The sequence below is a fragment of the Tamandua tetradactyla genome, chromosome 4 (genome assembly GCF_023851605.1).
Source record: "Tamandua tetradactyla isolate mTamTet1 chromosome 4, mTamTet1.pri, whole genome shotgun sequence".
Taxonomy (NCBI): domain Eukaryota; kingdom Metazoa; phylum Chordata; class Mammalia; order Pilosa; family Myrmecophagidae; genus Tamandua; species Tamandua tetradactyla.
Genome location: NC_135330.1, coordinates 109,964,903 through 109,985,006, shown reverse-complemented (window position 1 = coordinate 109,985,006; position 20,104 = coordinate 109,964,903). Strand labels below are relative to the sequence as shown.

Genomic DNA, 20,104 nt, shown 5'->3' with positions numbered 1-20,104 from the left:
CCCCCCAGGCTTTCTTCAACGCCCTACTCCGGGCATCCCCAGCCTGGAAAGGGCAGGTAAGGGCAAGAACCAGGGTGCCGCGGCGGCGACCGCCCCTGGGCAGCGCCTCCACAGGCCGGGACTCGCGGCCCACCCCACCAGCGTTCGCGCCCCGCCCCGCTCGCGCTCGCCCCCGCCCGACGCTGGGCGCCCGGGGCCCCGCGAGACGCCGACGGGCCCGAGCGACTCGCGGACGTGACGCCGCGGGCGGAAGTGACGTTTTCCCGCGGTTGGACGCGGGGTTCGGGTGCCGGGCGGGGGAGCGCTCGGCCGGCGTTTCTCGGGGGACGCCCAAATCATTTTGCCACGAGAGCCGAGCGCGGACGGGGCGTACCCCGACGTGTGCGCGCGGCCCCCTGCCCTGCCGTCCTCCACTGCTCGCTGGCTCCCGCCCCAGGAGGGCGTCATGCCTCCCAAAACCCCCCGAAGAGCGGCTGTCGCCGCCGCCGCTGTGGAACCCCCGGCGCCGCTGCCGCCCCCTCCTGAGGAGGTCCCCGAGCAGGACAGCGGCCCCGAGGAGCTGCCTGTGGCCCGGTGAGCGAGCCGAGTCGCCGCCGCCGCCAGCACCCGGGCAGGCGCCGCGGCGTCCTCGCGGGGAGCCCCCGTCCCGCGGGAGAAGGCTAGCTCTCCGCGCCCCTGTGGCCACCGCGGAGTGTCGGAAAGACGCGGCCAGGGGAGCGGGTTCGGGGGGCGCGGGCGGAGTCGCCAGGAAGAGTGTCGGCTCCAGGTTGACAGGTGTCCGGTGGGTGGGGCTCGGGTCCCTGAGCGAACTGACAGGTGCCGGCTTCCCTTCTGCAGGGCGGGGAGATGGCGGGGTTTTGGGAGCCCCTCACGGGCGGGACGACGACCCGGCGGCGTCAGCGGGAAAGGAAGCGGTTTTTCCTCCCCTTGAAAGACGCTGCACCCGGGCGGTAGTTGGACTTTCTGTTTTGGCCCCTGCGATGCTGGTTCCAAGCATTTTCCTCCGGGTGTGCATTGCATTCTAGGAGAGGCGGCAAAAGCCGCGGACGCTGCCGAGACGTTTTTGGACGAGGTTCTTGTTTGGGGTTCGGAGGCGTCAGTAGAGACTGGCAGCGCGGAACTCTTTAGAGGTGGCAAAATCTTTCTGAGCCATTGAGCGCAAGTGCTGAAAAGTTTCTGAACTTTTTCTTTTTTCTCTTTCGGGATAAAATTCTTTTTGAACGTTAGTCTGCTTCCACATACCTCGTTCTGTCTTCCATTTTGCCTTTTTTTTTTTTTTTTTGCCATTTCGGAAACAAGGCTCCGGGCGGCGTCTGCTTCTTTTGGTTGTTTTTGTTTGTTTTTGCTTGCTTTTTTTGTTTATTTTTTGGGACAAAACTGGTGATGTGCTGTGTGCACATGGAACTCTCCCACCCGGAATTAGTAGGGTCTAAATCCAAGGAAGTCTATATATATATATGAAGGAGATATTTATTTGTATTGCAGCATCCTATTTTTCTTGATTGTGTTACATTGGTAAGTAGTTAAATTTGAATAGTATGTACTTGTCCTTATTCCTTTCTATCAGCGCTGGTCCTGCTTTGAGACTGCAGATTCATTGCAGAAGGATCGGACTCCTTTCTCTCTCTCACCACTCCCTCCTCCATTCTTGTCCATCACCAGGTCCCGTGTTACCCACGCTTAATTGTAGGTTTCTTTCCATTCTCTTGCTACCAACACAGTCATGCCAAACTGTGAAAGATTGAGAACGGCTTTTGGAAATGGCCTGTTGAAGATGATAAAAAATTCTTTTATTGAATAGCCTTGATAATGCTTATCTAAGACAGTGACCCACTGTCTTATGGGTCAAGTAAAAAATCATACCCTCCAGGAAAAAAGAACAGGTCTTGGGGGATGTTCTGAGAGATAAATTACCAGTTTCTAATTAACTCTGATGTGTACAATACTTGAAAATTTCCTTTTGGGAAGAACAGTAAATAGCTTCTCTAAAGAATTATCATAGGGTAACCAGAAATATTTGAAGTTTGCGTTATCACCTGAGAAAAGAAGGACTATTTCTTTCATTTCCCCCCTCCCCCCTCCTTTTTTAACACATTTTTTATTTATCTTCAAGTAATGGAAGCACAAAATTCTCCTGTCAAACCCTTTTATTTCAAAACGATACGTGATATATCTGCTCTTATCCATTTTCATGGGTAATCAAAAGCTGTACATTAACTACTTAGCAAGATTATGACCACTGCCAGGCAGTCCGAGGCTGAGAAACTTGATTTGGGATGAATTCAGGGCCCAGTTCCACCTGCATTTCCAATAACAAACGTCCATTTCTGCCTTGAGAAAGAGTTGAGTTCATGTTTCTGTTGCATCATCTCTGGCTTAAGTGATGTGGTTGGAAGGGAATCTGTCTCTAGGAACAGCACGCCACCTTCATTGTTGAGATAACTAAAAGTTAATTATGTTTTGAAGGAAGACTTGGCGGTGTAGAATAGTGGTCTGCAACATGGATTGTGGAGTTAGACTGCTAGGTTCATAATCCTCCCTTACTGGCAGAAACCTTAGGTGAGTGTTTTAACTTCTCTGATTTGGCTTACTCATCTGTAAGACAAGGGTAATAAGAGTAAGAGTACTTACTTAATATGGCTGACGTGGGAATTCAGTGAAACCAGAATGTAAGGTGTTTTGTGCAGGGTTGTAGTAAATACTCAAAAATTATTAGCTATTCCACTTGCAAATATGATTATTAAAAACTAAAATAAAATAAAAATATGTTTATTAAGTTAATGAAAAGGAGTTAGCCTTGATAATGCTTATCTTGGTTAAGGAAGATCAAGGAATAAGGGTTGAAAAAAGTGTATTATTAATCACAAGTAAGAAATGCTACAAGATAGAGGTATGTGAAACATTGATAAGTATGGGCCTTATGTTAATGAAGGCATTGGCATCGAATTGATTCTGTAATGTCATCTGTAGGCTTATCTCTTCTTGCTTTTGTCATTACCTTATTTTCCCAAATAACTTTAGCTATTATCCTTACTTTCCTTCACAAACCTATTTTACTGCTCTGAAGTATAATAGGTTCACTGTGTCAGCACACATTTTTCGTTGTTTGGAAAGACAATGAAAGATAAATATGTTTAAATTTAAAGCATAATTTTTTCAAAGATGAAATTAATATCTTAAAGTACTTAGTAATGCTGTCTTTCAGGATAGTGCTATTATGTGCAAACCTTTGAAACAAATGTTTACTATATCATTTTGACTTATAAGTGTTTGCCTATTATATATACTTTTTCATTTGGTAGGCTTGAGTTTGAAGAAACTGAAGAACCTGATTTTGTTGCTTTGTGTCAGAAATTAAAGATACCAGATCATGTCAGAGAAAGAGCTTGGTTAACTTGGGAGAAAATGGCATCTGTGGATGGAGTATTGGTAAGGATTTTCTTAAAATTCTTTGAAATATTTTTTCTCATTTTAAAAATAATTTTGGGGGTGATGCAACGGTGGCTCGGTGGCAGAATTCTCGCCTGCAATACTGGAGACCTGGGTTTGAGCCTGCCCATGTAAAACAAGTGAAAATAATTCTGAATCACTGTAGAAAATTTAGAAACTAGAAAAATATAAAGAAAATAAAAATTAGTAGTAATTCCATGATCCATCATAATTTACCTCTGATAGCATTAACAAAATTTTTTAAAAACCTTCCCGATAAGCCCCTGATCTAAGTATTTTAAAACAGCATGTAATTTTATCCATGTATGCATCACTGTATATTTGTATGTTATAAAGACTTTTTAAAAAATAGAACCACATCTCATAAAATAATTTTTACTATTTGTGATACAATTTGTGGTCAGTGTTCACATTTCTTGATTGTCCTGATTTCCTGAGTTTTGTTAGAATTCAGGATCTTTGATAATATTTTGAAAATGTCTCCTCAATTTTTTCTTTGCATATATGTGATAATAACAGTGGACAGTTACCTAGTATTTTGTATGTAGGGGGTTATCATAAATATTTTGCAAATAACTCATTTAACAATCCATTGAGATTTGAAATATAAAATCTTTATTTTAGACATAAAATGTGGTTTTCATTTAATGTGTAAAATGTAAAATCCTTACTTCTCATGTAAATATAAAATCTTAGATGAAGACACTGAAGGGCAGTATGGTTAAGTAACGTGACCAAGGTCCCTGTCTGTTAAGATCTGAAATGCAGGTTTGGGATCATACATATAGTTACAAATAGTTACTTATAGTTTGGTATCTTAGTCTTTTTCTCTGCTTAACATATCATGAGCATTTTCTTAGGTCATTCTTTGATAACATGGTCATCATGTTATCATCATGTTTTATCCAGTGGATAGCATAATATTTTATCCAGTGGATGTATAGATGTATTCTACTTAGTTAGTTCTTACTGTTATTGTTTTTTTTCCCCAAAGTTTTGATGCTTTATATATATGAATAATGCTGGCATAAAAAAGTCCTTGGTAATTTGTTAATGAATTAATGAATGACTGATTATTTCCTCTTACAAGTTGAAGTACTCAGTCAAAAGCTATGAACGTTTATAAGACTCTTGATAATTATTGCTAAATTGTACTCCGTACAGACACTTTTAATGAATTTACTTTCTCATCAGCTTTCTATAAGAGTAGTTTGTTTTTACTGTTCAGACCAACGCAGGAAAAGTATGGTTATATACATACCATAAAAAAATAACAGCTTAAAACCATTTTAAAAATCTCTGGAATAAAAAAGGAGAAAACAAGTCCCACAATTCCAGGGATTGTAACAAATCCTTAAAAGCTCCTTACCTAAAAGAGATGAGTATTTTGGATGGATGACTTTGCTATTGTCCCAAAGCATTGAGTACTTCATTTACAAAGCTTATATAGTTAAAGGAACACATAACTCCTTCACCTCCCTCTAAGTAGGCTTTTAGGTGTCAGAAAGGTGGGGAGAGGTAACTGCTTTTAGAGTATTGGTGAATACATCTCAATTTGTGAGTAGGCTATGTTCTAACTTTGAAAGTGCAATATGGTAGTTAGATTTCTAAGCTAGTTTACAGGAAACATTTTTTGTACTAACTATAGCAGTAATAAAGGCCCTTCTGACTCAAGTTGAAAGCTTGTGTACCTATGGAAATAATGCTCCTGCCTTCTTATCTTTATGTCCTCCTGACTTTTTCCCCCACTTTTTCTGGGAGATGCCACAGTTTAAATTTCATTTTCTTGTGGCGCTCCTGATGGGAATTTATGACATGTGAAATCATTCCTTGTTGTGTACTGGATGAATAAAGAAAGGAATTTCATGTTACCTTTGGAACTTGGTATAACTTTTCACTGGGGTGTATGACAGAGGAAGACATCCTACTGTCCTGCTATAATTTAACAGCTCTATTCCTTGGAAATATGTTTTAAGTGATAGTTAATTTTTTTAGGATTGGCCTGAAAGTTTAACCTTCCTTTATACAACAATGTCTTAGAGAGTGTGATGAGAAGGGGACGTAATGACAGAATGAACCTGTTTCCTATGACCTATTCTAGTGGCAATTGATTATCTCCTTTGAAACAGAAAAAGAAATATGGTAACTTGGGACACACTTTTTGGCAATTGAATTTAGGTGATGTTAATTGGGATAGAGGATGGATTAAGAGGAAGAATTTGGAATCAGACTGATCTGGTTCAAGTCTCAGTACCTTACTAGCTCCATGATCTTGAACAATTTACTTAAAATCTCCAACTCTCAGTTTCCTTATGTGTAAAAGGGATTAACAATAATCTCTGCACCTTAGAGTTATTGTGTGGGTTAAATAAATTAATATATATAAAGCTTTTATTAGTGTAGTGAGTGCCTATGTTAGATCATACAGGCAGAATAATTTGACTTCAGAACTGCTGTGAAAGAATTTGAATAAATTCTGAATAGATTATTTTTCAGTAGAACTTAGTTAAAATGCTTGCATTTTTAAAATGCATGTGTAGTGGTTTTAATGTTAAACTTTTGCTAAAATTCTTTTAAGTTCTTGAGAGTCAAAGGTTCATTGTTGCATGCATGAAAGCATATCATATTTAAGGAATATTTTGTTGTATTTGGCCTAGAAAAATGTTTTTTTTTTCCTTTTTCTTTAATCACTTAATAAGTATGTAATATGTGCTGGCTGTCGTAAAATTAGATTGTGTTATAGCATATGCAAAGTGACTTTCCATTAAGAAATTGACCAAGAGTGATGTTCAGTTGTGACAACTTAGTGAATCAATTCTTGGAATTTTGGCTTTCTGCATCTTGAATGGCAACATGGTAGAATAGAAAAGGCCTTCTATCTTAAGATAGAAAACTTTGGTTTTAGTTATATTGTAGCTATTTGGTTTTAGGCAAATTGGTTAATTATCTGAGTCTTAGCTCATCTGTAAAGCAGAAATAATAATGACTGAATGTCAACCTTATCAGAGTTTTTGTGAGTATAGAATATATATTTCAAAGAGCTTTGAAAGATATTATGGTTACTATATTTAAAAAGATAATTGAAAAGAACAGTTTGAAATCGAAATAATGCTAGACATTCCATTTACAAGTTGTGCTACAGAAATTTCAAGGGAGTTTTAAAAATAGCCTTAATGAACTTAAGCAGAATACCTAATTTAAAATTAATATAATAATGAAAGGTTAGTAAAGGTTATAAAAAAAACATCCTACAACTTCCATAGCAGCTTCTGATACCAACTGAACTGGATATCAGAAACTGCATTCAGCAAATTCAAAGATTGCCAAGTCACTCAGTTCAGTTCTGGCTCTACTCAGAGTTAGGCTAGACTGAACAGATTGTGGGTGGTCTTCTACAAGATTGCACCAGTAGCAGGTCAGAGGCCTAGGCTTCTGAACAATTGTCTACAGGTTAGGCGACCCCACCTCGGGTTCAATAATATATTAGAATGACCCACAGAACTCAAAGCACTATACTTACAATGATAGCTTTATTATATTAAAAGGGTACAAATGAGAAGACACTAAAAGACGAGATTCATGGGGCAGGTCTGAGAGGGACTCAGATACAAGTTTGTGTATCCTCTCAGGTGGAGTTGCATGTGTCACACTCCCAGCACAACACTGATGTATGTTCTCAATCATGGAAGCTCATCAGTGCTTTGAGCATCCTGAGTTTATATGGAGGTCTCATTACATATGGAGGTCCACGTGGTTGTGCTCAATCCTCAGCCCCGCTGGTACAGGTAGGGCTGATGTGGCATGGCTCACAGCCCCCAACCCCCTAATCACCTGGTTTGGTCTTCCTGATGGGGCCAGCCCCTACACTAAAAGTGCGGGTGTGATTGGTCCATTCCTGTGTCTCGATAACATATGAATGATCAGGTATTCCAAAGATTGAGAGGCTGCTTCCCCAGGAATTGAGGACAGACCAGTTAAGATCTTCATTATACTGCAGACTCTACTTGTTATTTTGCAGTCCTTAGTACTATATATAGCTTTTCTCTTTGAAGAAAGTGTTAATATTCCAATTGCATGTGGGTGTTGCTGAGAGAAATTCATTTAAGAGCATGTACATGAATGTCATATTTTGCTGTTCAGATGTAGACTATTTTTTGTACCTGCTTTTATTTCTGATACCATGTGTAAGATTAATTTGCTAAACATTTTATTATGGAAATTTCAAACATTTGTAATGGTAGATAGAGAAAATAGTATGAATCTCACATACATCTTATTCAGCTTCAAAAGTTATCAACCAGTGTGAAACTGTATTTTCTCCTGACCCTCAGATTATTTTAAAGTAAATCCCAGGTACTATATTTCATCTTTAAATATTTCATTATGTATCTTTAAAAGATAACTCTTTAGAAAACTGACCACAGTTCATAACACCTAACAGAATTAATGGTAATTCCTTAGTATTAAAAATCCAATGTTCAAATTTCTCAATTTTTTCATGAATTCTTTTTTCTGGTATATTCTAATCACAATTCAAATAAGGTCCATACGTTGTGATTGGTTGATTTGTCTCTTAAGTGTTTTTAATTTTTAATCTGTAGGTTTCTCCTCTTTCCCTTCCTCTTTTCTTCTGTCTCATAGTTTGTTGAAGAAACTGTGTTGTTTGTCCTGTAGAGTTTTCTGTATTTTACAGATGGCATCTCCTTTGTTAAGACATTCTAATCCCTTTATTTCATGGAAGTAGACAGTTAGATCTAGAGGCCGATCAGATCTTGATTTTATATTTTCTGGAAGAAATATTTCAGAGGTGATGTTGTGTAGGATATTTGTGCCTATCAGTAGGTACATATATCAGGTTATCTTTCTTTCTATGATGTCAGCAATCATTGATGATCATTGACTGGATTCATTAGGGGTTGCTAAATGGTGCTCTAACCCTATCATTCCTTCTTTGGTTATTAACTGGTATTCTTCTGCAAAGAAAAACTTTCCTTCATCAACTATTATTATTTTACTCTTATTTTTGGGGGTTCATGGTCCGGGAACTGAACCCAGGTCTCCTGTATGAAAGGCAGGCATTCTAACCACTGAACTACCTATGCACCCTAACTATTATTATTTTGAATATAGTTCATACAGGAAAAGTAGGATATGTGCTTCATGTTTTGCCTTTATTGACTAGTTTTTTTTTATAGCTCAGATGCAGCTTCATTCAGTGTTTTAACATAATTACATTACATTAGATAGTATTGTGCTGTCCATTTTTGAGTTTTTGTATCTAGTTCTATTGCACAGTCTGTAACCCTTCAGCTCCCAATTACCCGTTGTCTTACCCTGTTTCTAACTCCTGATGGTCTCTGTTACCAATGACATATTCCAAGTTTATTCTCTAATGTCGGTTCACATCAGTGGGACCATACAGTATTTGTCCTTTAGTTTTTGGCTAGTCTCACTCAGCATAATGTTCTCTAGCTCCATCCATGTTATTACATGCTTCATAAGTTTATTCTGTCTTAAAGCTGCATAATATTCCATCGTATGTATATAGCACAGTTTGTTTAGCCACTCGTCTGTTGATGGACATTTTGGCTGTTTCCATCTCTTTGCAATTGTAAATAATGCTGCTATAAATATTTGTGTGCAAATGTCCGTTTGTGTCTTTGCCCTTAAGTCCTTTGAGTAGATACCTAGCAATGGTACTGCTGGGCCGTATGGCAATTCTATATTCAGCTTTGTGAGGAACCGCCAAACTGCCTTCCACAGTGGATAAGTGTGCCTCTTTCTCCGCATCCTCTCCAGCACTTGTCATTTTTTGTTTTGTTGATAATGGCCATTCTGGTGGGTGTGAGATGATATCTCATTGTGGTTTTGATTTGCATTTCTCTAATGGCCAGGGACATTGAGCATCTCTTCATGTGCCTTTTGGCCATTTGTATATCCTCTTCTGAGAGGTGTCTGTTCAAGTCTTTTTCCCATTTTGTAATTGGATTGGCTGTCTTTTTGTTGTTGAGTTGAACAATCTCTTTATAAATTCTGGATACTAGACCTTTGTCCGATATGTCGTTTCCAAATATTGTCTCCCATTGTGTAGGCTGTCTTTCTACTTTCTTGATGAAGTTCTTTGATGCACAAAAGTGTTTAATTTTGAGGAGCTCCCATTTATTTATTTCCTTCTTCAGTGTTCTTGCTTTAGGTTTAAGGTCCATAAAACCACCTCCAGTTGTAAGATCCATAAGATATCTCCCTACATTTTCCTCTAACTGTTTTATGGTCTTAGACCTAATGTTTAGATCTTTGATCCATTTTGAGTTAACTTTTGTATAGGGTGTGAGATACGGGTCCTCTTTCATTCTTTTGCATATGGATATCCAGTTCTCTAGGCACCATTTATGGAAGAGACTGTTCTGTCCCAAATGAGTTGGCTTGATGGCCTTATCAAAGATCAAATGTCCATAGATGAGAGGGTCTATATCTGAGCACTCTATTCGATTCCATTGGTCGATATATCTATCTTTATGCCAATACCATGTTGTTTTGACCACTGTGGCTTCATAATATGCCTTAAAGTCCGGCAGCATGACCTCCAGCTTCGTTTTTTTTCCTCAAGATACTTTTAGCAATTTGGGGCACCCTGCCCTTCCAGATAAATTTGCTTATTGGTTTTTCTATTTCTGAAAAATAAGTTGTTGGGATTTTGATTGGTATTGCATTGAATCTGTAAATCAATTCAGGTAGGATTGACATCTTAACTATATTTAGTCTTCCAATCCATAAACACGGTATGCCCTTCCATCTATTTAGGTCTTCTGTGATTTCTTCTAACACTTTTTGCCGTTTTCTTTGTATAGGTTTTTTGTCTCTTTAGTTAAATTTATTCCTAGGTATTTTATTCTTTTAGTTGCAATTGTAAATAGGATTCGTTTTTTTGATTTCCCCCTCAGCTTGTTCATTATTAGTGTATAGAAATGCTACCGATTTTTGAATGTTGATCTTGTAACCTGCTACTTTGCTGTACTCATTTATTAGCTCTAGTAGTTTTGTTGTGGATTTTTCCGGGTTTTCGATGTATAGTATCATATCGTCGGCAAACAGTGATAGTTTTACTTCTTCCTTTCCAGTTTTGATGCCTTGTATTTCTTTTTCTTGTCTAATTGTTCTGGCTAGAACCTCCAACACGATGTTGAATAATAGTGGTGATAATGGGCATCCTTGTCTTGTTCCTGATCTTAGGGGGAAAGTTTTCAATTTTTCCCCATTGAGGATGATATTAGCTGTGGGTTTTTCATATATTCCCTCTATCATTTTAAGGAAGTTCCCTTGTATTCCTATCTTTTGAAGTGTTTTCAACAGGAAAGGATGTTGAATCTTGTCACATGCCTTCTCTGCATCAATTGAGATGATCATGTGATTTTTCTGCTTTGATTTGTTGATATGGTGTATTACATTAATTGATTTTCTTATGTTGAACCATCCTTGCATACCTGGGATGAATCCTACTTGGTCATGATGTATAATTCTTTTAATGTGTTGCTGGATTCGATTTGCTAGAATTCTCTTGAGGATTTTTGCATCTGTATTCATTAGAGAGATTGGTCTGTAGTTTTCTTTTTTTGTAATATCTTTGCCTGGTTTTGGTATGAGGTTGATGTTGGCTTCATAGAATGAATTAGGTAGCTTTCCCTCCACTTCGGTTTTTTTGAAGAGTTTGAACAGAGTTGGTACTATTTCTTTCTGGAATGTTTGGTAGAATTCACACGTGAAGCCGTCTGGTCCCGGACTTTTCTTTTTGGGAAGCTTTTGAATGACTGCTTCAATTTCTTTACTTGTGATTGGTTTGTTGAGGTCATCTATTTCTTCTTGAGTCAAAGTTGGTTGTTCATGTCTTTCCAGGAACCCGTCCATTTCATCTAAATTGTTGTATTTATTAGCGTAAAGTTGTTCATAGTATCTTGTTATTACTTCCTTTATTTCTGTGAGGTCAGTGGTTATGTCTCCTCTTCCATTTCTGATCTTATTTATTTGCATCCTCTCTCTTCTTCTTTTTGTCAATCTTGCTAAGGGCCCATCAATCTTATTGATTTTCTCATAGAACCAACTTCTGGTCTTATTGATTTTCTCTATTGTTTTCAATTTCATTTATTTCTGCTCTAATCTTTGTTATTATTTTCCTTTTGCTTGCTTTGGGGTTAGTTTGCTGTTCTTTCTCCAGTTCTTCCAAGTGGACAGTTAATTCCTGCATTTTTGCCTTTTCTTCTTTTCTGATATAGGCATTTAGGGCAATAAATTTCCCTCTTAGCACTGCCTTTGCTGCGTCCCATAGGTTTTGATGTGTTGTGTTTTCGTTTTCATTCGCCTCGAGATATTTACTAATTTCTCTTGCAATTTCTTCCTTGACCCACTCGTTGTTTAAGAGTGTGTTGTTGAGCCTCCACGTATTTGTGAATTTTCTGGCACTCCGCCTATTATTGATTTCCAACTTCATTCCTTTATGATCCGAGAAAGTGTTGTGTATGATTTCAATCTTTTTAAATTTGTTAAGACTTGCTTTGTGACCCAGCATATGGTCTATCTTTGAGAATGATCCATGAACACTTGAGAAAAAGGTGTATCCTGCTGTTGTGGGGTGTAATGTCCTATAAATGTCTGTTAAGTCTAGCTCATTTATTGTAATAGTCAAATTCTCTATTTCTTTATTGATCCTCTGTCTAGATGTTCTGTCCATTGATGAGAGTGGCGAATTGAAGTCTCCAACTATTATGGTAGATGTGTCTATTTCCCTTTTCAGTGATTGTAGTGTATTCCTCACGTATTTTGGGGCATTCTGGTTCGGTGCGTAAATATTTATGATTGTTATGTCTTCTTGTTTAATTGTTCCTTTTATTAGTAGATAGTATCCTTCTTTGTCTCTTTCAACTGTTTTACATTTGAAGTCTAATTTGTTGGATATTAGTATAGCCACTCCTGCTCTTTTCTGGTTGTTATTTGCATGAAATATCTTTTCCCAACCTTTCACTTTCAGCCTATGTTTATCTTTGGGTCTAAGATGTGTTTCCTGTAGACAGCATATAGAAGAATCCTGTTTCTTAATCCATTCTGCTAGTCTATGTCTTTTGATTGGGGAATTCAGTCCATTAACATTTAGTGTTATTACTGTTTGGATAATATTTTCCTCTACCATTTTGCCTTTTGTATTATATATATCATATCTGATTTTCCTTCTTTCTACACTCTTCTCCATACCTCTCTCTTCTGTCTTTTCGTATCTGACTCTAGTGCTCCCTTTAGTATTTCTTGCAGAGCTGGTCTCTTGGTCACAAATTCTCTCAGTGACTTTTTGTCTGAGAATGTTTTAATTTCTCCCTCATTTTTGAAGGACAATTTTGCTGGATATGGAAACCTTGGTTGGCAGTTTTTCTCTTTTAGTAATTTAAATATATCATCCCACTGTTCTCTAGCTTCCATGGTTTCTGCTGAGAAATCTACACATAGTCTTATTGGGTTTCCCTTGTATGTGATGGATTGGTTTTCTCTTGCTGCTTTCAAGATCCTCTCTTTCTCTTTGACCTCTGACATTCTAACTAGTAAGTGTCTTGGAGAACGCCTATTTGGGTCTATTCTCTTTGGGGTGTGCTGCACTTCTTGGATCTGTAATTTTAGGTCTTTCATAAGAGTTGGGAATTTTTCAGTGATAATTTCTTCCATTAGTTTTTCTCTTGCTTTTCCTTTCTCTTCTCCTTCTGGGACACCCACAACACGTATATTTGTGCGCTTCATATTATCATTCAATTCCCTGATCCCCTGCTCAAATTTTTCCATTCTTTTCCCTATAGTTTCTGTTTCTTTTTGGAATTTAGATGTTCCATCCTCCAGTTCACTAATTCTAACCTCTGTCTCTTTAAATCTACCATTGTAGGTTTCCATTGCTTTTGCCATCTTTTCTACTTTGTCCTTCAATCCCATAAGTTCTGTGATTTATTTTTTCAGACTTTCCGTTTCTTCTTTTGTTCAGCCCATGCCTTCTTCATGTCCTCCCTCAATTTATTGATTTGGTTTTTGAAGAGGTTTTCCATTTCTGTTTGTATATTCAGAATTAGTTGTCTCAGCTCCTGTATCTCATTTGAGCTATTGGTTTGTTCCTTTGACTGGGCCATATCTTCAATTTTCCTGGTGTGATCCATTATTTTTTGCTGGCGTCTGGGCATTTAATCAGATTTCCCTGGGTCTGGGACCCAGCAGGTTGAAAGACTTTCCTGTGAAGTCTCTGGGCTCTGTTTTTCTTATCCTGCCCAGTATGTGGTGCTCGTCTGTCTGCGGGTCCCACCGGTAAAAGATGCTGTGGCTCCTTTAAATCTGGAAGACTCTCGCTGTGGGGGAGGGTCGCCAGCCGATGGGGCTTGGGGGAGTGCCGATCCAAATCTCCCAGCCAGCCCGGGAAGCCACGCATGGGGGGGGCGCCGGCCGCCGCGGCTTGGGGGGGGTGCCGATCCAAAACTCCCAGCCGGCCCAGGAAGCCGCACGTGGGGGAGGGTCGCCAGCCGATGGGGCTTGGGGGTGTGCCGATCCAAATCTCCCAGCCAGCCCGGGAAGCCATGTGTGTGGAAGGGACTCTGGTCGCCGGTCTCTGCGGCTTGGGGGACCTGCAATCCAAATATCCGAGCTGACCCAGGAAGCCACGTGTGTGGGGGGGCGCCGGCTGCCGCGGCTTGGGGGGGGTGCTGATCCAAAGCTCCCAGCCGGCCCGGGAAGCCACGCCTGGTGGAGGGGGCGCTGGCCGCCGCAGCTTGAGGGACCGCCGATCCAAATCTCCCAGCCAGCCCGGGAAGGAGGGAGGGAGGGGCTCAGGCCGCTAGCCTCCATGGCCCGGGGAAGCGCGCGCCTCTCGCGGACCTCACCGCAGCGGATTCTCGTAGCCGGTTCAGCCGTTCCAGAATGGAGTATGATGTGTTTCTGTTCTCTGTCGTGGCTCCGGGAGCTGTTCTGTACTGTTTCTATTTCTTTAGTAGCTGTTCTGGAGGAGGAACTAAGACCCGCGCGTCTTACTAAGCCGCCATCTTCTCCAGAAGTCCTTGACTAGTTTTTAAGCTGAGTTTTTTCCTTAATAATATCCTCCACAGGTGACCAGTAGATATAGTAATAACCTTCTTTTAACAGTTCAACCATTGTTTTCTCGTATTGGTAGGATTCTTATATATTCATATGTATATGGCCATATGCTCATCCTCATAAAAGCTCCTGAGAAAAGGCTTGCAGACATTAGGGGGCATTCCTCCTCCATTATTATTATTACTTTAAAAAAATTTATTAGACAAGTTGTGGGTTTACAAAAAATCATGCAGAAAATACAGAGTTCCTATATACCCTCCTGTGGTTAACACCTTACGTTAGTGTGGTATATTTGTTACAATTGATGAAAGAATATTATTATAATTCTACTATTACCATAGTCCATGGTTTACATTGGGATTCACTATTTGTGTTGTACAGTGCTGTTTTTTTTTTTTTAATTTCATTATGGTAGCATATATGCAGGCTAAAATTTTCCCTTTCAGTCACATTCAGATACTCAATTTATTGGTGCCTTTTACATTCACAGTGTTGAACTGCCGTTACCACATCCACTACCAAAACTTTTCCATCATGCCAAACAAGCTGTATCAATTAAACATGAACTCTCCATTCCCTATCCTTACCCCAGTCACTGGTAACCTGTGTTCTAGTTTCTAACTCTATGAATTTGTTTATTCTGATTATTTCAGATCATTGCGATCATACCATATTTGTCCTTGGGTGTCTGACTTATTTCAGTCAACATGATGTCTTCAAGGTTCATCCATATTGTTGTATGTACCAGAACTTCATTCCTTTTTATAGCTGAAAAATACTTCATTGTAGATTTATTCCATATTTTGTTTTTCCTTTCTATTTCTTACACTGCATTAGCTATCTGCAAGGTGCTTCTCCCTACATAGCAATTTTGGATGATGAGCCTGAGGCATGTATTTTGGTTCAGTCTTCAGGCTGCCACCCAGTAGATTGGCAGTGACATGCTGGCACCCCATGATGCAAATGGCCGTCCCAGGGCCATCACTGGGAATGCAGGCCCAATCCACACTATGCTGCAACCCTTTAACTGTTTTCCAGTGTTTGGAGGAAAATGGCTCTGTCAGTTTTGCTGGGTGTTCAATGATTCCATGGGGAACAGAGCACTGGAGCCTCTTACGCCAATATCTTGGTCATTTGGAAGCCGCATCTGCTGTCCTTTTCATCACACATACAGACATACCTCATTTTATTGTGCTTTTACACATAACTGTTTTTACAAATTAAAGGTTTGTGGCAACCCTGCGTTTAGCAAGTCTGTTGGTACCATTTTTCCAATGACCTGTGCTCACTTTGTGTCTCTGTGTCATATTTTGGTAATTCTCTCAATATTTCAAACCGTTTCATTCTTAGTATATTTGGTGTGGTGATTTGTGATCAGTGATTTTAAATGTTATTATTATAATTGTTTTGGGGTGCCACAAACTGTGTCCATATAAGATGGTGAACTTAATAAGTGTTGTGTGTGTTCTGTTTCATCAACTGGCTGATCCCGTTTCTCTCCCTCTCTTTGGGCCTCCTTATTTCTTCAGATACAATAATATTGAATTGGGCCAATTAATAACTGTATAGTAGTTTATAACTGTTCAATTAAAAGGAATTAAGTCAAAAGCTAAAAGTCACTAAATTTGGTGAGGAAGGCATGTCAGAAGTTGAGATAGGCCAAAAGCTAAGCTTTCTTGTACCAGTTAGCCAATTTATGAATGCAGAGGGAGAGTTTTTGAAGTAAATTAAAAATTCTACTCCAATGAATACACAGGTGATAAGTCAAACAGCCCTATTGCCAATATGAAGAAAGTTTTAGTGGTCTAGATAGAAGATCAAACCAGTCACAACATTCTCTAAAGCCAAAGCCTAATCCAGAGCAAGGCCCTAGTTCTTTTCAATTCTGTGAAGGCTGAAAGAGGTGAGGAAGCTGTAGAAGAAAAGTTTGAAGCTAGCAGAGGTTAATTTATTAGTTTTAAGGGAAGATGCTATCTCCATAACATAATGGTGCAAGGTAAAGCAGCATATGCTGATATAGAAGTTGCAGTAAATTACACAGAAGATCTAGCCAAGATAATTGATAAAGGTGGCTATATTAAATAACAGATTTTTGATGCAGACAAAGCAGCCTTTTATTGAAACAAGATGCCATTAGGACTTGCATAGCTAGTCAATGCCTGGCTTCAGAGCTTCAAAGGACAGGGTAACTCTTTTGTTAAAGGCTAATGCACCTGGTGACTTTAAGTTGAAGTCAGTCATCATTTACCATTCCAAAAATCCCAGGGTCCTTAAGAATTATGCTTAATATACTTTACTTGTGCTCTGTAAATGGAACAGCAAAGTCTGGATGACAGCACATCTGTTTACAGCATGGTTTACTTTGTATTTTAAGCCCATTGTTGAGACCTGCTCAGGAAAAAAAGGCCTTTCAAAATACTATAGCTCATTGATGATGCATCTGGTCATCCAAGAATTCTGATGGAGATGTACAGAGAGATGAATTTGGTTTTCATGCCTGCTAATGCAACATCCTTTATGTAGCCCATGGATCAAGGAGTAATTTAGACTTTCATGTCTTATTATTGAAGCCTTTCATAAGGTATTAGCTGCCATGTATAATTTTATATATGAAATTTATATATAAAAATTCCTCTCATGTATCTGGGGAAAGTAAATAAAAAACCCTCTGGAAAGAATTCACCATTATTCTAGATGCCATTAAGAACATTCATGGTACTTGGGAGGAGATCACAATATCAGCATTAACAGGAGTTTGGAAGAAGTTCATCGTAGCCTCCATGGATGACTTTGAGGGATTCAAGACTTGAGTGGAGGAGGTAACTGCAGATGTGGTGGAAATAGCAGGAGAACTAGAATTAGAAGTGGTACCTGAAGATGTGCCTGAATAGCTGAAATCTCATGATAAAACTTGAACTGATGAAGAGTTGCTTTTTATTCATGAGCAAAGAAAGTAGTTAACTGAAATGAAATCTACTCCTGGTGAAGATGCTGTGAAAACTGTTGAAATGCCAACAAAGGATTTAGAATATTGCATAAATTTAGTTGATAAAACACTGATAGGATTTGAGAGATTGGCTTAAATTTTGAAAGAAGTACTACTGTGGGTAAACTGCTATCAAGTAGCATCACTTGCTTCAGAGAAATCTTTCTTTAAGAGAAGAGTCAGTCCATGCAGCAATCTTTGTTGTCTTGTTTTAAGAAATTGCCACAACCATCCCACCCATCTTTCATCCAGCAGCATCAACATCTAGGCAAGACTCTCTCCATCGGCGAAAAGATAACAATTCATTGAAGGCTCAGATGATGATTAGCACTTTTTTAGCATTAAAGAATTTTTTAATTGTTATGTACTCTAATAAAATTAGACCCTTTCCCTTTGTATATATCCTCAATATTATCCTGATGTTTTCTTCTCTTACTATTGGGAACAGGCACTATTCCCAGCCCTATGTCAGCTGTGAATAGTGTTCTTTGAATCCTTTTGGGTGGTTATTTCTCTGGCCTTTGATAGTTTCTTCTCCTATATGTAGTCGTCATTTCAAAAATGAAGGCAAAATGAAGACATTCCCATATACATAAAAACATAGAGAATCAATTGCTGCCAAACCTGAAAGATAGCTTTGCTGGATATGGGATTCTTGGTTTATAGTTTTATTCTTTTAGCACATTGAATGTGTCATTCTACTTCCTCTGGGCTCCATTGTTTCTGATGAACAGAAGTCAGCTGTTAATCATATTGTGGTTCCCTCATATGCAATGTCATTTTTTTCTGGATGCTTTTGAGATTTTCTCTTTCTTTGGGTTTGAGCATTTTTAATGTGATGTGTCTGAGTGTGACTTTTTGCTTTTATCCTTCCTGGTGTTTGTTGAGCTTCTTGGATATGTATATTAGTGTTCTTTCAGTTAAGTATTAGGGAGACTTTAATTCCTAGATTTGTTCTTACAGCAATTGCTGATAGATACACAGGTTACTCCACAAAAGATGTAGGTCAGGACCTTATCTTTGATAGTTTTTCAATCTTTTTAAATTTATTGAGACTTGTTTTACAGCCAATTATTACTTTTTTTTAGTTTCTGAAGGTCATTGGTGTGATTGTTTTTTATTCTTTTCTAATAAAAGCATTTAAAGCTATAAGTCTCTAAGCAATTTAGTTGCATCCCACATATTTTGGTATGTTGTGTTCTCACCCGCAATTAAAAATATTTTCAAATTTCCTTTGTTACTCCCTCTTTTAGTTGGTTACTTAATGTATGTTGTTTAATTTACAAATGTTTTCTACTTTTCTGGATCTCTTTCTATTATTTATTTTATTTTCCAGTTCTTTTCATTGCTTTTAAATTTGTTGAGGTTTGTTTTATATCTCAGAAAATGATCTGTGTTAGTAAATGTCCCATGGGTGCTTGAAAAGAATGTGTATTCTGCTATCGTTGGGTAGAGTGTTCTATAAATGCTTAATTAGGTCAAGTTGAATGATTATGTTGCATAGATCTCCTGTACCCTTACAAGATACTATTTTGCTTGTTTTATCTGAGAGAGGAATATTGATGGCTCCAAGTTTAATTGGAATTGTCTGTTTCCTTTCATGTCTGTCCATTTTTGATTAATGTGTTTTGAATCTCTATTCTTCAGTACATACATATTTAGGATTTTTATGCCTTCTTGGTAAATTTATCATTATATAATGTCCCTCTTTATCAAAGCTTATATTTTTGTTCAGAAGTGTGCTATGTCTGTATAAACCATTTTACCTTTCTTTTGAATAGTGATATTTTTCATCATTTTACTTTTTACCTATTTATGACATTATATTTAAAGTGGTTGTTTTTGCTGTTATTTTGTGTTTTAGTCAGCATTCATTTAAAACATTTAGCTAAATTCTACTTACTACTTGTTAGAGTTCTCAGAATCACCCCTGAAATTTCAGGTCTCTAATGGGTTCAAGGAATATTTTGATTTTTGTTGTTTATCTGTTTTCTATTTTTGTGAATGTGGGAGCAGGACTCTTAGCAGCCTTTTGTATTCTAGGAAGAAGTGTATTCTAGGAAGAAGTGGAATTATATGTTATCTTTTGTTTTCTATGAATGTTTACCTTAATAATTTGTTTTGTGAACATCTATCTATAGGACTAATTAAGGCCCCTTCTCTCTAAAAAATTTTTTTATTGATATATATTATATGTTCACATATCATATAATCATCTAAAGTGTACAATCAGTGGTTCACAATATGATCATATAGCTGTGCATTTATCATCACAATCTACATTTGTTTTTCTATCTTTGTGAAAAATATATGCAAAAAGTAATAAATTTCAAAGCACATTGCAGCAATTAGTTGTAGAACATTTTTCAGAGTTTGGTATGGGTTACAGTTCCACAATTTTAGGTTTCTACTTCTAGCTTCTCTAAGATACTGGAGACTAAAAGAAATATCAGTGTAATGATTTAGCAATCATATTCATTTGTTAAACCATACCTTTTCTGTATAGCTCCACCATCACCTTTGATCTTTCACTCACTCTTTAGGGGTATTTGAGCTATGCCCATT

At 38.4% G+C, this 20,104-nt stretch overlaps 1 protein-coding gene across 4 annotated transcripts in view; it reads left to right on the top strand.

The window, feature by feature from the left end:
- The first annotated feature begins 258 nt into the window (after positions 1-258).
- RB1 (RB transcriptional corepressor 1) overlaps positions 259-20,104 on the top strand; it is a 217,807-nt gene continuing 197,961 nt past the window's right edge. Inside the window, exons 1-2 of one of the 4 annotated variants that reach the window (XM_077158223.1) lie at positions 259-573; positions 3,303-3,429. In XM_077158223.1, the coding sequence (XP_077014338.1) occupies positions 446-573; positions 3,303-3,429 (255 nt within the window). In that variant the 5' untranslated portion in view covers positions 259-445. Of the gene's footprint in view, positions 574-838; positions 1,516-3,302; positions 3,430-20,104 lie in introns of those variants that run through there. The other 3 variants (XM_077158231.1, XM_077158221.1, XM_077158222.1) reach the window with 3 other exon arrangements.